The sequence below is a fragment of the Alosa sapidissima genome, chromosome 6, assembly GCF_018492685.1.
Source record: "Alosa sapidissima isolate fAloSap1 chromosome 6, fAloSap1.pri, whole genome shotgun sequence".
Classification (NCBI taxonomy): domain Eukaryota; kingdom Metazoa; phylum Chordata; class Actinopteri; order Clupeiformes; family Clupeidae; genus Alosa; species Alosa sapidissima.
The window spans coordinates 26518220-26534401 of record NC_055962.1 but is presented as its reverse complement, the minus strand read 5'-3'; the positions used below and the strand labels follow the sequence as shown (position 1 = coordinate 26534401).

General features: G+C 42.3%; 1 protein-coding gene across 4 annotated transcripts in view; it reads left to right on the top strand.

Annotated features, from left to right (window-relative positions):
• The window catches only part of afg1lb (AFG1 like ATPase b), a 60675-nt gene that overhangs the window by 10098 nt on the left and 34395 nt on the right, over nt 1-16182 (top strand). For all 4 annotated transcript variants that reach the window (XM_042095814.1, XM_042095813.1, XM_042095816.1 and 1 more), the window contains one exon: nt 5756-5855. In XM_042095814.1, coding sequence (XP_041951748.1) covers nt 5756-5855 — 100 coding nt within the window. The remainder of the gene's footprint in view (nt 1-5755; nt 5856-16182) is intronic.

The window sequence follows — 16182 nt, the reverse complement described above, 5'->3', positions numbered from 1 at the left end:
ATATTCACTCAGACTTGTGGCATTTTAGGTTTCTGCATTAGGTCTACTGTTGGAACAAAATAAGCCCAGAGAGTTCATTGCTATATGAGAAAAGGCCAAGAGTGTCTTAAAGGAGAATTCCGGTGTGATATTGACCTAAAGTGTATTGAAACATGATACCGAGTGTGAACGTATGTCTCATAGCCCATCTCGGCTTGTCCCCTGCACTCCAAAATCTGGCGCTAGTTAGCCGATGCTACCAACAGCTTTTTCAATAGTGGTGCTTCGGCATCGGGCAAGCCATGCAAATAAATCACTGTTTTACACCCATTTACGAGGCTCAATGTATCTCCACACTTCATTGGTAGACTTCCGAGGGCCCTGACATTTAAAACGAGACATTGAGAACTTTGAAAAAGCACTGGTAGTTTACTTACAAGACGATTTATACAGACAGTATCTTCACGAAGTTTAGCGTTTGCAGCCATCTTGAATTTAGTCACGATAAGTCGAGCAACGAGTAAGAATGAACAGGTATGATAAGGGATCAGATTCCAAAATTAATTCAGTGGAAATGCATGGATTCCAGTTTCTTCCAGTAGCAGCAACTGGAATCCATGCATTTCCCCTAAATTATTTTTGGAATCTGAAATATTGTGTGCGATTTCTGTGTGCCGGTGAATTAAAGTAGGCCTATTTACGTGTGGATTTGTGTGACTTTCATGTGAAGAACGTCTCAAAAACACGTAACTTTGGAAAGCGAATAATGCGTGTGCTGGTGATCCACAAATGCAGAATCACATTTCACAAATGAAATTTTCGGTTTTACAAATGGCATTTTATTTACAAATGCACATCTATATTTGTAAAAATCATAATACGAGTTACAAATATGATTTTTTTTATTTGTAGATATCAAAAAACACATGCAAATCAAGAAATATTTGTGGATCCCCCTCTGCGCATATACAAATATTATTGAGACAAATTTAGCTCCATAGATGTCAGTGTGTTGTCTTCGATGCTTTGATGCTTCGGATCATTTTGCGATATAATCAGGAAGAAGCTTCAAAAGCTTCACAAGGCTTAGTTCGCCCATCACTACTCCAACCTCGCTTGGCTGCCTCCTCTGCTATTTCAGTGTATTTCGCTCTCTTCAGCTCATTGGCCTCTTCCACTCTGTCTTCCCAAGGAACAGTAAGTTCAATGACGTAAACTGTCTTCTCTGAATCCGACCATAGAATTACGTCAGGTCGTAATTTAGTACTCACTATATGTGGAGGTACCGCCATCTGCTGGCCAAGATCAACCCTCATTTCCCAGCCTGCTCCATTTTCCAGCTGGCCGGTTTTACACCTGGCCTTCGCGGAACAAGGTTTATCTCCCTGACGTACAAAGTTAGTTTGCCTTACCCCTTTACTAGCTGCTAATGAATTGACTTCTCTCCTTTAATCCTCTATTGCCGCTGCCACACATTTCAATACCTGGTTATGACGCCACGTATACCGCCCCCTGGGTGAGACTTACCTTGCACCCTGATAGGATATGGTGGAGACTGCCCACACACGAGCAAAGTATGCATTTATCATCCTCACCAAACCATTGACTTAAATTCTTGGGAGATGGGAGCACATCATATGTAGCACCTAACATAAATCTGATCCTACCAGCTTCCATGCCCCATAGATCTTTCCATTTAATCCATCTTTTTTCCACTCCTTCCCAGTTCACCCACTGCCCTTGTTTTGCCTGCGACACTGCCTTAGTACATCTTACAGCCTCCTCCTGTCTATGCATTTCCTCCTCTACCATTTTCCTCTTTTCTCCTGCAGAAGCCTTACTCCACAAGGGTTTACTTACGCCCACCCCTAGACCCCCCTGCCCGTGCTGCACATGGCCCATTATATCCCTATGCTTCAATGCTGATTGAGCTTGCTTAACTGCCTGGGTTCCACTTCCTCCCTGCATTAACTGTGGGTGCAACTTTCCTCACCACTGGGTCCTTGGACTGAGTAAGAGTAATTTCCAATCTAGCCTTAGCACACTTAAATTCCTCTGTCAGACTAGATATTGGCAACTCTACAATGCCCTTCCCATACAAGGCTACACTGCTTTAGCAGCGTGGGACTCGAAGCCATTTTCTGACAAAGGAGTTGATCATTTTTTCCAACCTCTCTACCTTTGACAGAGGAACTTCATAAACTGTCAATGGCCACATTAGCCGAGGCAATAAACCAAACTGCAAACACCACAGCTTAAGCTTACCTGGCAGCCCTGACTTGTCAATTTTTGAAATACCTTGCCTAGTGACCTGTCTCAAGTCTTCAACCTGTGATTTATCACAAAGCTTGCATCATACCACCTTCCCAGACTCTTCACTGGTTTCTCCAGAACTGTGGGAATCACCTCTTTATTTATAGCAAACTTCTTATCTATTACCTTCCCTTTAACAATTGAGAGACTCCTAGACTTACTTGGCTTCACCTTCATTCTGGCCGATTGCAGATTGCTATTTAACTTATCCAGCAACCTAGCCTTATCTAGAGTGAACCTGATGAAGCATTAGCGAAACGCGTTGTTCACTAAAAAATAAAAATAAACCAGCAAAGAAATCCCACCAGTATGCGGTGATCCTTCATTTTCCTTTTAATCTATTGACGACTGCACCTCACCAGCACCTGGAAGGCTGTGCACAGGAACTTTATCCTGTTTATTATCCAGCAACTTATTGGTGCATGGAACGGTTGACGTCAAGGTTGTCATGTCGTCCATGAAAGCCCTAATCGAGGGGAAGCATGGCCCTCCCTGCAACTTCTCCCCACCCACTACCCATTTTGAGGCCCTAATGATGACCTCCATTGCCATTGTAAAAGCAAGTGGGGAGATGGTACATCCCGCCATGATTCCTATCTCGAGTTGTTGCCACCCTGTGGTGTAATCAGCTGTAGTAAAACATAATTGAATATCCAGAAAGTATGCTTTTACTAGGCTTTTAATGCTACCTGGGATTCTAAAATTATCAAAGGCCTCCCACAACAGACTATGCGGCACTGACCCAAAAGCATTAGCCAAATCCAAGAACACAACGTGCAGGTCTCTCTTCTCACGTTTTGCTAATTGAATTTGGTGCCAAATCATGCTGGTATGCTCTAAGCACCCGGAGAAGCCAGGAATTCCAGCTTTTTGCACCGTGGTATTAATTAGTTTATTCCTTTCAAGGTAATTTGTCAGTCTCCGTGCCACCACACTGAAGAACACCTTCCCTTCAACATTCAGTAGACTAATTGGCCTAAATTGATTAATCTCCACTGCGTCCTTTTCTTTGGGAATAAATATTCCCCCAGCCCTCTGCCAAGCCTTGGGAATACTCTGCTTTTTCCAAACTATCTTCATTAATTTCCATAGAAATCTTAAAACATCTGGTGCACTCTTATACAACCGGTAGGGCACTCCATTAGGTCCCGGGGCTGAAGAGGCCCTTGCACGTTTTATTACTTCTTGCACCTCTTTCCACCTTGGTGGACTATCGTCGCATTGGCTACTTAATTCACCAATAGGTGGGATATCAGCGGGAAGTACCATCTCTCTGAACCTCTCCCTATCTTTGTGCACTCCCTCTAAATACTCCTCAAGCTTCTGCTTAGGTTCCAAAAGACTACGACTCTTCTGCATTACGAATAAAGACTTAACAAATTTAAATGGGTCTTTATAGAATGCTAGTCGAGCTTGTGATTTCTTCTTCCTTTTTTTCCTAATATTTTCAGCTCTTCTTAGCACTGCCAACCGCTCCCTCACATCTGCCTCTAGACAGTCAATACCTTCCTTCTCATCATCTGTCCCAAATCTTTCCTTACCATAGCTATAAATAATGTCTCCCATTTTCTCTAATTTGCTTTCAGCCGTCCCCTTGAGCTGACCCAGGATGCTGACCAAATCACTATTAACATCTTCCCACATTCTACATTCTGCTGCGCCTGGCCATCTGACCCCAGGCCTATGACCATTAATCTCCCTCCTTGGCTGACTGGCCTCTCTTTCTGCCTCAGTGCTAGAACTTTCCTCAACAACAAGTGTGCTGATCGCCTGCGAACTGTGGGTTTCTTCCTGCCGCTGAACTTCAACCGACTGACTTGATGCACTTCTTAAGAAATAGCTATCAATGCGGGGACCCTGTGTTCCCTCTACCAAGCACTTCTTTTTCCCTTGATGAATTTCCCCCCCATGAATTTTCAGGCCCTTTAGACTTGTAACCTTCTGCCAACCACACACGCACATCTGCAGCTTTTTCTCAGTTTTCTCTGAACTAGTGGCTTCCACAGACATGTTTTCCTTACTCGTAATCAAATTCGTTCCAGGGTCAGTAACCATGTCTATCACAAGTGAGTCATCTTCTGCTCTCGCTGACTTTAGGGGTATTTTTTCATTATGTCGTACTGTAGCTTGGTAAGGTGTAGCCCATAGCTTAGTAAAGCCTGGGCTACTGCCACAATGAGCTGCTAACCCATTGGGAGAGAGAGATGTTGAGAGGGATGGATGGATGGATGAATAGATACATAGATAGACACATGCAGAGAGAGATGGATATAGAGAGAGGGAGAGAGATGGAAAGAGAGAGAGAGGTTGAGAGGGATGGATGGATGGATGGATATATACATAGATAAACACATGCACAGAGAGAGAGATGGAAAGAGAGAGAGAGATGTTGAGAGGGATGAATGGATGGATGAGTAGATACATTGATAGACACATGCACAGAGAGAGATGGATGAATGAATGAATGGATAGATAGATAGATAGATAGATAGATAGATAGATAGATAGATAGATAGACAGATAGATAGACAGAATGAAAAGTGGACATAGCAGTAGAATGTCAACGACAGCGATGAAGATGATGATGATGATGGTGGTGGTGGAGGATATTGAGCGTTACTGTAGTGACAACAATGACTACTACTCTCTCTCTACTAGCACAGTGACGATGATGATGATGGGGATGGTGATGAAAAAGCCACTCGTCCTCCGGCTTTGTAGGATTCAGGGACAGCCATGCCAAGCCCCTCCACTGCACAATAGAGGATACATCTGTGTGTGTGTGAGAGCGTGTGTGTGTGTGTGTGCTGGAGGCCATCTGGCTGCCATTGTGGCAGCGATTGGGGCCTTCACATCGCAGCGTCTCTGATTTATTTATTTATTTGTCTTTTGTCGCCGCGGTGACTTGATTAGCTCGGTCTCACCGGCGCCGCCACTTGTTCTCATTTGCGACAAAAAAGCCGCTCGTCCACACAGCCATTTTGCAGTCAGGTGAAGTGGCTGCATACATATGGGTGTGTATGTGTGTGTTTGTATGTCTTTTTTGGCTGAGGTGCCATTTATTTGTGGTGGATTGGATAGGAGACCTTGGCCAATCTAGAAAAATAGAATCACCTGGTACTCATGCAGAAACACACACATACATACACAAACGAGGAGAGAGAGAGAGAGCACATCCATGCCGTTGTCAAGAATAATTGTGTAGTAAGCAGATGTCTAATCCTATATTGTTTGTGTGTGTGTGTGTGGTGAGGAGTAGGTCATTGCCAGTTCTCTCTTCTTTTTAGAGAAGCTTTCTACTTCAGACTAATTAGAATGCGAAATGTTCTCATCATGCGGAAACAGTAGACTAAATCTTCTGTTTTCTATCTTTCTCTCTCATCCCCCCATCTCTTTCTCTCTCCCTCTCCCTCTCACCCTCCATCTCTCTCTCTCTCTCTCTCTCTCTCTCCCGGTCTCTCAGGTCACAGATGTTGCGGATGCCATGATCCTGAAGCAGCTCTTTGAGACTCTGTTTCGGACTGGTGTTGTGGTGGTGGCCACCTCCAACCGCCCTCCTGATGGTGAGTGTGTGTGCGCGCGCGTGTGTGTGTGTGTGAGAGAGAGAGAGAGAATTGCCCCTCACTCTCCGCACTCCTCTGGTAACACAAAAAGAGGCATTGAGCGAGTTACCTTGCACACACTCCTCTTCCCTTCTGTTCAACACAGCGTCAGCGCATGCTGGAACCCCTCCGCTCCAGTTCTATTCCGGTTCTGCGCGTTCTCCAACGTCAGAGTCTCTTTTCTTTCGCCACTCTTGCTCCTCCTCACTGTACCTTTTTGTGTGGCCTTGTCTTTCCTTCCTATCCATACGTAAGCTGTGCATTTTGTAGTCTATGACGAGGTCAGAATTTCAGTGCTCTCCGTTTCAGATCACATCTCTCTCTTTCTCTCACTCTCTTTCTCTCTCTATCGCTCTCTTGCTCTTTCTTTCTACATTACATTACATAACATTACATTACATTTGGCTGACACATTTTTAGCCAAAGCGACTAACAACATGGTAAACAATTTAAGTTTTAAAGCAATTCTCAACAATTTTAGGACAATTTAAAAAACAGTAGTGTACAGTAAGAATAAGTGCATCAGTGAGTGCTGTTTTTAACAGTTACGTGTCAGTTCAAGACGGCTGGTGAGTGCTAGGATCAGCAAGACTTGTTGTAAGTGGTGCTATGAGAGGGGATGTTCTCTAAAGAGCTGGGTCTTCAGGAGTTTTTTGAAAATGGAGAAGGATGTCCCTGCCCTTGTAGGAACTGGCAGTGTGTTCCACCAACGAGGAACAACAGATGAGAAAAGTTTGGATTGGCCTGAGCGTATCGGTGGTAGAGCTAGACGTCGTTCGTCTGAGGAGCGCAGCTGTCTGGAGGTAGCGTATGTCTGTATGAGGGCATTCAAGTAGGTAGGAGCAGAACCGGAGACTACTTTGTAGGCAAGGGTTAGAGCCTTGAATTTGATGCGGGCCGCTATAGGTAGCCAGTGTAGCTGGATGAGCAGCGGGGTAACATGTGCCCTTTTGGGTTGGTTGTAGACCAGGCGCCAGGGCTCGAAATTAACGATGTCCCGACGTCCCGGGGACCATAAAAAATGCTTCCGGGACACAATGCAATGATGTCTGGGACAACTCTGGGACAGTAGAAAAAATGGCAAAGCAAATTTCGGGTGCTTGCGTTTCCTTAGGAATCCGCCATTTAATTGGTTAAATGAATATTAAGTGACGGCGGTAGGCCTAATGGGTCACTTTCCGATATAGAGGTTAACTTACCTAACTAGCAGGCAGGTAAATGGCATTTGTTTTCATGACAGATGAGATGACAGTCCTCTCTGACTAAAACGCTGCGTGTTTTCTGTCAGTGACAGACAAACGTCACCAATATCATGCTGAGCTAAATAGCCTACTGCAACTGCGATTTGACAAAACGATAGTGTTGCAAGGTAGCCTATAACAATGATAACAGTTATTTAAGTTAGCATTTGACATTTCGCTGTGGCAGTTCTAAGGCTAGGGGTGTCCAAACTGCGGCCCGCCACGCACTTTAATCCGGCCCGCCGAGCATTTATTAGTTTATCATAGATCCGGCCCGCCACGCACTTTAATCTGGCCTGCCGAGCATTTAGGTTATCATAGACCGCTCGCTATGTTTTCCATCAATAGACGACGTTGTGGCAACTGCAAACTGCTTTACACTCTTCTTAGAGAACGTTTACAATGTCAAAACAGCTTGTTACATCGGGATAGTTGCAGCAGATCTAACTCCGTTTTGCTACTTTATTTAATTGGGAATGCATTTGAGTGTGCACAAGAGGGTGAGAGCACGGCAGGAGAGTAGCCTATCTGACAGCTTCGTGGTAATTTCCCACGCTAATTGTTTTCACTGAGATCTGTGGCCATGACATCACACCAAACTGACATTGAAATTAAAGACACGTGAAAATAGATTATTGACGTAATGTTTTACAACCCTGTCAGTCAAAACGATGGACAATGAGAACGTCTAGTGCAACCTCAAAAAAGAGCCAAAAGCGCAATCTCTGAAAATGAGTGTTGTGTGAAACAGCAGATGATTAATGTTAATAAAATGGTGTTTAATAAATTGTTCAGATCTGACATGGTGGACCAGAACGAGTTAATTAAGTGATGCAAGTTACTGATTATTATGCTGTTTATTATGTAGAATGGGAAAAAAACAAGAACTTGAATTTGGGACACTGGTGGTTAAGTCCGGGACAGTGGCAAGTAGAATTCGGGACAGCTTCGGGACAAAAAAAGTTAATTTCAAGCCCTGCCAGGCGCGCCGCCGCGTTCTGGATCATCTGAAGGGGTTTCACTGCGCAGGCTGGGAGACCTGTCAGGAGGGCGTTGCAGTAGTCGAGTCGTGAGATGACTATCGCCTGAACCAGGAGTTGGGTAGAATCTTGAGTCAAGTAAGTCCTGATTTTCCGTATGTTGTAGAGTGCGAAACGGCATGACCGGGCGACTGAGGCAACATGATCTGAGAAGTTTAGTTGGTTGTCGAGAACAACTTCAGATGATCCAGAACGCGGCACTCATCGTTACCCCGCTGCTCATCCAGCTACACTGGCTACCTATAGCGGCCCGCATCAATTTCAAGGCTCTATATATATATATATATATGAATCACAGTACCCTGAAATTAAAAATGCCACAATACCTAATGTTTTTAGTATTGATACTTTTAAGAATGACCGTGTTCTTTTGAAGTAACGTGTGTGCGCAAGGCATGGTTCTAGTGCCTCCTCCCCTAGCCTGTGGCTGTGTGTCATTTCTCCTCACATACACGTATGAGCAGCTGTTGTGCCATAAACAGCAAGACATGGCTGATAGTTTAAGTTTAACCAGGAAGGTCTGTTTGTCTGTGTTACGCGAACAAAAAACTAAATCCCTGGGCCAATCATGAATCAAGGTGGAAGGTGTAGTATGGACCGAGGAAGAACCCATTACATTTTGCAGTTGACCTGAGTCAGGGGGGGATGCACTAAATATATTTCACTCCCGATAGCATAAAGCATTTGATCTTTGGTCTGAGTGACCTTTACTGTAAGTTTAGTGTAAAAAAAATCCCAAAAATCAATTTAAAAGTGATAAAGAAATACATAATATGAGGCGTTTAAAGTATTTGAAATCGGTTTAAGATGGAAAGAAGAGAGTATAAAGAATTAGATTGGATAACGTGAACGTTTCTATTCACAGTGGGAGACATCAGTGAATATCACATGTCCTTGATGATTTCACTTAACAGCCTTTTATTCCCTAGCAACCCTCTTTGTATAGTCTTTGCTCTTTTTGCCATCGGCCTTCAAAGTCCTAGAGTCACACACACACACATACACACACACACACACACACACACGACTTTCCATGTCAAGTGATACCGTGTGCATTGAATTTCATGTTGAATTTCACGTTTTTTCTTTAAACTTCTCCAGGCCAGTTGCATTATTAAAATTGGTATTCATCAGTTTTGAGTATCATCAAATAGTCTCTGTCTCAATCGACAGATCAACAGATCAATACACTTTATTTCAGTGCCCTGTGTGCTTACACATGTACTGTGTAAATTTCCACAGAATAGTGTCTCAATTCGAACACCAACTCTGTGCACTTAGCAGAAATGACGATCACCTTTTTTTTTTTGCGATCAAATTTTTATTTTATTTCAATTCAATGAGCATGGCATGTGGCATAATACATACAAAAAGTCAAAAGGATCTGTTCTAGCATACCACATACTGTAATAACAATGACAACAATGACAAAGCAAAAAACAACCGTACGTACACAAAAGACACAATATCGAAAACATACACATACAGGCGGAGACATAGACAAAACAGAGGGAACTAAACAGCAACATAGCAGACTAGTGTGGAAAAGGCTGGATAGCTTAAAGCATATCTTTCAAAGATTTAGAGAGACTGTGCCAAAAATCTAATGTCTTATCTGAAGCACCGTTAATTCGGGCCGTTGAAAGCTCCAGATATACAACATCCAGAAAGGAAAGGATCCAGGCCTTGACAGAAAGAGTATGAGGTGGCTTCCAACGGGTTACAATCATTTTCTTGGCTGCTGTCAATCCAGCAAAAACAGCGTGCTTACTCAGTTTCGAGAGATTAGAATTTGACAAGTTATTTAAAATCAATACACACACAGACACAGGCATTCTTTCCTGAACCAAGTCAGACAATTTGGATGCAACATTGTTCCAGAATCCACTGACCAGTGGACAGTCCCACATCATGTGAAGATATGTGCCCTGAGCCTTCAAAGAACAAAGCGTACAAGATGAGTCACTAATGATATTCATATGGTGAAGTTTAACTGGTGTAAGATATGTCCTATGAATAAAATTGAAATTAATTTGTTGATGATCTGGATTGCGTGATACTTGAGGGATATCGGTCCACACATCATGCCAATCAAATTCTTCGTCAAACTCAGGGCAGTCCCGCTCCTAGATCCTTTCAACGGGAAGCCCAAAGCGTTGGGGGGACTATCATAAACTCATAGAGTTTGGACACCATGCCCTTATTTGAAGTTTGCACCGTAAATAAATGTCGAAATGGGTGAGTGGATAAAGGGCCCTGCCAGGGAACACCATATGCCTTGGGTGCTGATCTTAGTTGTGAATAAAAGAAAAAGGAACCTGGCAGATTGAACGCATTTTGGATATCAGAAAAAGAAAGTAGACCATGATTATTAAAAATATCTTTTAGGTGACGGACACCCCTTTGCTCCCATTGCGGAGCGGATATAGGCCTCCCGCCAATCAATAGAGCTTTGTTATTAAATATTGGAGAAGAAATGTGCCACTTAAATGAGAGATGGCGATGAGATTCAACCGCTCTCCATGTTCGTATAAGATGGGAGATGATGGGGCCAAACCGCAGTTGACTCTGTTTATTAGAGATGTTGGCAAAAGCACATCCTGGAGAGGCCATTTTACCAAATTGCTTTCTAAGGTATGCCAAGAGACTGAGGAGTGTGGATCAAACCAAGAAAGCAAGGGCCTGAGTACAAATGACCAAAAATATAATTTAAAATTAGGGACAGAAAGACCACCATCCTCCCTCCTCCTTTGTAAAGTAGACATTTTTAGGCGTGGCCGTTTACCCTTCCATATAAAATGAAAGACTCCAGACTGAAGCTTACTCCAGTAGTCAGGTGGAGGGGGGAGAGGAAGCATAGAACTAACAAAATTTATCTTCGGCAAAATGTTAATTTTAGTAATAGAGACACGGGCTTGAATAGACATGGGCAAGACAATCCACCGGCCCATATCCTTCAAAACATTGGATAAGGTACCTGAATAATTGTGCTTAATAATCTGATTAAGAGTGGGGAAGATTTCAATTCTCAGATATCTAAACTGATTTACAATGGGAATACTGACAGATAGAGATGATTCTTTGGCGTGAATGTTAAGATGAAGGAGTGCTGATTTAGACCAGTTAATTTTAAATCCTGATAATTTACCAAATTCCTCACAGATAAACAGGAGGTGGGGTACAGATTGAGCGGGGTTTTCCATAAACAATAGCACATCATCTGCATACAGTGACGGGTGATGTTGAGTATTATGAATGCATTTCGGAGAGGCCGTAGCGGACTGGCGAATAGCCTGAGCAAGTGGCACCAGTGAGAGGACAAATAGAGCAGGGCTCAAAGGACATCCTTGACGTGAAGACCTAGAGATCAGAAATAAAGCCGATAGAGTTCTGCCAGATAACACTTGAGCTGAAGGATTAAAATATAAGGTTTTTATCATTTTAATAAAAGTGGTACCAAATCCCATAGCCTCCAAAACTGACCATAAAAATGACCATTCCAATCTGTCAAAAGCCTTCATGGCATCAAGGGAAAGGAGGGACATTGGTGTCCCACTGCCTGTTGCAGCATCAATGATGTGCAAAAGACGCCTAACGTTATCTGCCGCCAATCTTGATTTTATAAAACCTGTTTGATCAGGACTAACTAATACTGGCATGTGGGGCTCAAGACGAAGGGCAAGGAGTTTTGCAAAGATTTTTATGTCAGAATTTAAAAGGCTAAGAGGGCGATAACTAGAACACTCTCTAGGATTCTTATCCTTTTTTAAGAGTAAAGAAATTAAGGCAGAATTAACATCTCTAGAAAACCCACCCTTATCAACAGAAAAATTAATTATATCCAAAAGAAAGGGTCCTAACTGATCCCAAAAAGTGGTATAGAATTCAGGGGGGATCCCGCCAAGTCCTGGCGATTTACCTCTCTGCATTCTCTGCACTGCTACTCTCAGCTCCTCTAAGGTAATTGACTCATCTAGACCGACCGAATCCGTTCTGGAAAGTTGGGGTAAGTCCAACTGAGTCAGCCAATTATCACACCGTTCTTTGTCTAGAATAACCTCTGATTGGTATAAGTCAGAAAAGAAGGTTTTAAATGTGTCATTAATCTCCTTAGGATCTGTACTGATATTGCCATCAGCTGTTTCTATGGCTGGTATGTCAGAGAAATGATCACTGGTCCTAATTCTCATGGCAAGCAGGTGGCTAGGTCTGGCCCCATGAAAATAATATCTCTGTCTTGTCCTGTGAATTTGGAATTCTGATTTCCGTTTCAAAATACTATTAAATTATTAATGTTTTTTTTTACTATGGAGCACTCTAAAGATACTTGCTCTTGCAAAGCAGAATCTAGCCTCATGAATTTAGATTCAAGGGCTTGAAGCTGATGAGATCTGGCCTTCTGTGCATTGGAACTGAACAGTATAGTGTTATTCCTAATGAATCCCTTTACTGCCTCCCATAGAATTCTAGGATCATTCACTGAGCCAACATTGATATCTGCAAATTCCTTAAATTCAGTAATGAACTGAGAAATATAGGCTTCATTTTTTAGCAAAGATGTGTTAAATCGCCATCTGGCTGCACACTGAGACAATTGACAAACAGTAATGGTCAGATAAAGCCATTGGTAGCAAAATCGCCTTGTCTATGGAAAGAAAAAGTTGGGGGGATGCAAAAAGAAAATAAATTCTAGAAAAAGATTTATGTCTGCCTGAATAAAACGTAAAATCTTTGGAGGAGGGATTAACTGTCCGCCACATGTCCATTAGTCCCAGAGTATTGGCCCATGATTTTAAAGCATTGGTGGCCTGGCCCTGCTCCCCTGAAGATGTTGCATTTGACCTATCAACAACAGGATCCCACACAGCGTTGAAATCTGCGCCAACAATAAAAGAGTAATCAGTCAATTCTAACATTTTGATTGTGAGAGTGTTATAGAAAGTGGCATCAAAAGCATTTGGAGGATATGCAGAAACAAGAGAAATATTTCTGGCATTAAACTCTATTATAGTTATCACAATTCTGCCTGCATCATCTGCCCACGATGATAAAACCTTAAGTGGGAGATTCCGTCTAGCTACAATGGCCACGCCTTTTGTTTTTGTGGTGGCAGAGGAGAAAGCCATAGTATAATAAAATCTATTGGCTAAACGTTTAGCATCTGCGTCTCTTGTAGCAAAGCAATATCGACATTTTTGTTCCTCGGTAAGTTTAAGGTGCTTGCACGTTTATGGGGAGCATTCAATCCACCACAGTTCCATGATAAAAAAGAAAGTTCACCCATTATCCAAAAAACTCAATCCTAAAGCATGTAGGCACATTCTCGAACACTGAAGATAACTCATATTGTAGGATTCCAACAATGATGCATCCAAAGTTAAGTCCCTCAAAACATAAAACACATAAGACACAGAGAACACAACAATTACAGTAAAAATAAAAAGAAAAGAAAGGAACATCCAACTGCAGGTCTGTGATCAAAATTGGATATGGGCAGCCAAAGTAGTCCAGCCCAAAACTTAGAGTGGTGTGGCTATATGCCTTTAAGCATTAATTGTAATGAAAATCTAATGTGGCCTACAACCCACACAACAAGTAGCCTATAGGCCTAAACTTATAATATTGTCAAGAGAAGGCTACGTCCACTGCAAAACAAAAAGTAATAGCCTTACAAATTACTTGAAAACACTCATCCTCAAGAGGCTATTTCACTAAAGCTAGTAGCCGTTAAGATAACAGATAAAACCAAGCCTTTTAACCAGACTTCTTATAGAGTTTACATTTCTTATTGGAACTAATGCTCAGAACGAAAAACAGAAAAAAGGCAAAGTAGCCTAAACTATTAGTCCAACTTTTAAATGAATAAATTTAAAGAGCAAACCAGTGGTCCACCTGTAACGTCAGGACGCTTTCATCGAAGTCGCCAGGTATGCAGTCACGTAGTCCTCTGCTTCTTTGGGAGAAGAGAACGATCTGTATTGGGCGCCGTCTAGTGCTGGGCGGTATACCGGTTCACACCGTATACCGGTGTATATTTTCGTTATGATATGAATTTTTAATATACCGCCATACCGGTGTATTTTATTACACAACGTTTGGAACGCTGCGCCGCGCGACAGTGTTTCAGACGGGACTTTTTTTCACACGCACGCATGGTGCCACTGTGAGGCATAGTGAGGGTAAACACAAAACACCTTAAGTTTTTCCCCTGAAGTATGACCCTTAAGGCTTAATTTCTCCTTAGGTAGGAGGTTTATTTAAGGGTGTTGCACAGAATACCTTAAATTGTTTCTTTAGTTAAGGAAAAACGTTAAGGGATACTGCATTGAAAGGGATTTACCGTCACAAACATTCTATTGAGATTGTTCAACAGCTGTAACTAGCTGGCTAGTAGGTGATATCGTTAGTTAGCAACCCACCGAACACAGTAAAGTCACACTTATTATTCATCTCACCTTAAGAATATTCGCTGAAATTATCCAGGTAGCAAGTAAAGCATGTTATAGACATGCACTGAGCAATACTAGCTGGCTAGTTAGAAATGATCCTGACTGTCATCAGTGCACCAAAACGAACTTTTTTGTTAATGTTTTGCCTAGCGAACCGAACCGAAGCTCATGGCAGGCTAACAAGACATCCACATCCACATGAAGTTAATGTCATGTAAACCACACAATAACATTAAGGCATGTTTCTGATAGGCCTATTTGACAGAGTAGGCTAAGCATATTAGCAGAGAGGTTTTATTTTAAATTGTATAATTTTCAAAAAAAAGTATAATTATTGAAAGTTGCACTACTTTTTGTATTGGTTTTATACAAGATGTTTGTGAAATTTGCACAGTAAAAGTTCTGTATTTTGACAGCAATTGTCTTTGCATTCTGATTAGATTCTTCATTAGAGTGGCTCTTTGTAAACAGCATCATTTTCTGGGGCCATGCAAAACTGCATTAGCCTACCACTAGTGTGGAGTTATTCTACATCATGACAGTAAAATAGACCATCCTTAGTCAATGTAGGCTACTGCAGCAATTCCTCTCTCAACCTGTAGAAAATGCTGTGAACATCTGATTATGCATGAAAAAAAAATACCGTCATATACTGTGAAACCGTAAGAATTTTGAAAAATACCGTGATATACATTTTTGATCATACCGCCCAGCACTAGCGCCGTCCTTGATTTTCAGCGTTGCAGGATACAGTAAAAAAAAAGTCCAATCCTTTTGTCCGGGCTGCATTCATTGCTTGGTGAAAGTCTTGGCAGCGCTTGACAGTAAAAATAGTCTATAGTCTGGCGAGAAACGAATTGCCCGGCCATCGATGGAAAGAGGGTTTTTCTTGGCAGCCCGCAGAATGGCTTGACGAGTGGTGTAACGAAGCATGTTGAAAATTAGTGTGCAGTTAGTTCCTCGATTGCGAGTGTCACTGTAGATTCGATGAGCCCTCATAATCTCAATCTGAGTGTCGGAAAGGGTCGGAAACCACTTGGGAAGGGAGTGAGTGAGGTATTGAATGGCGTTGGAGCCTTCGAGCCCCTCTTCCAGACCAATGACGCGAATGTTACCTCTTCGGTTTCTATCGTCCATGTCTGCCAACTTCAAATCTACGTCCTGCAGAGACTGACCATAACTCTTGAGCGCACCAGAGTTGCTCTGGACCGTAGTTTTAAGTTGTTCCACGTCGGATTTGCTAGAACCCAAGCTTGCAGTCAGGGAGGCTAGTTCAGCGTGAATAGCACTTAGCTTCTCAACATTGTCAAAGTAGCCCCGTTGTTTTTCAAATAAAGAGTCCGTAATAGCGCCAATATCTTGCCGACAAAGTTTGCGTTTAGTAGACATAATGGCTAACCTGGTTCTAATATAAAAAAACAAGGTTGTATTCAGACAAATAACTCGGAAACTACAACAATTTGGCAAGGTTGGGCCAGGAGCTAAAAACCTAAGCTGCCATCTTGTCCAGGTGATCATGTGACTCCGAAATAACGATCACTTAATTTAAATATAACTT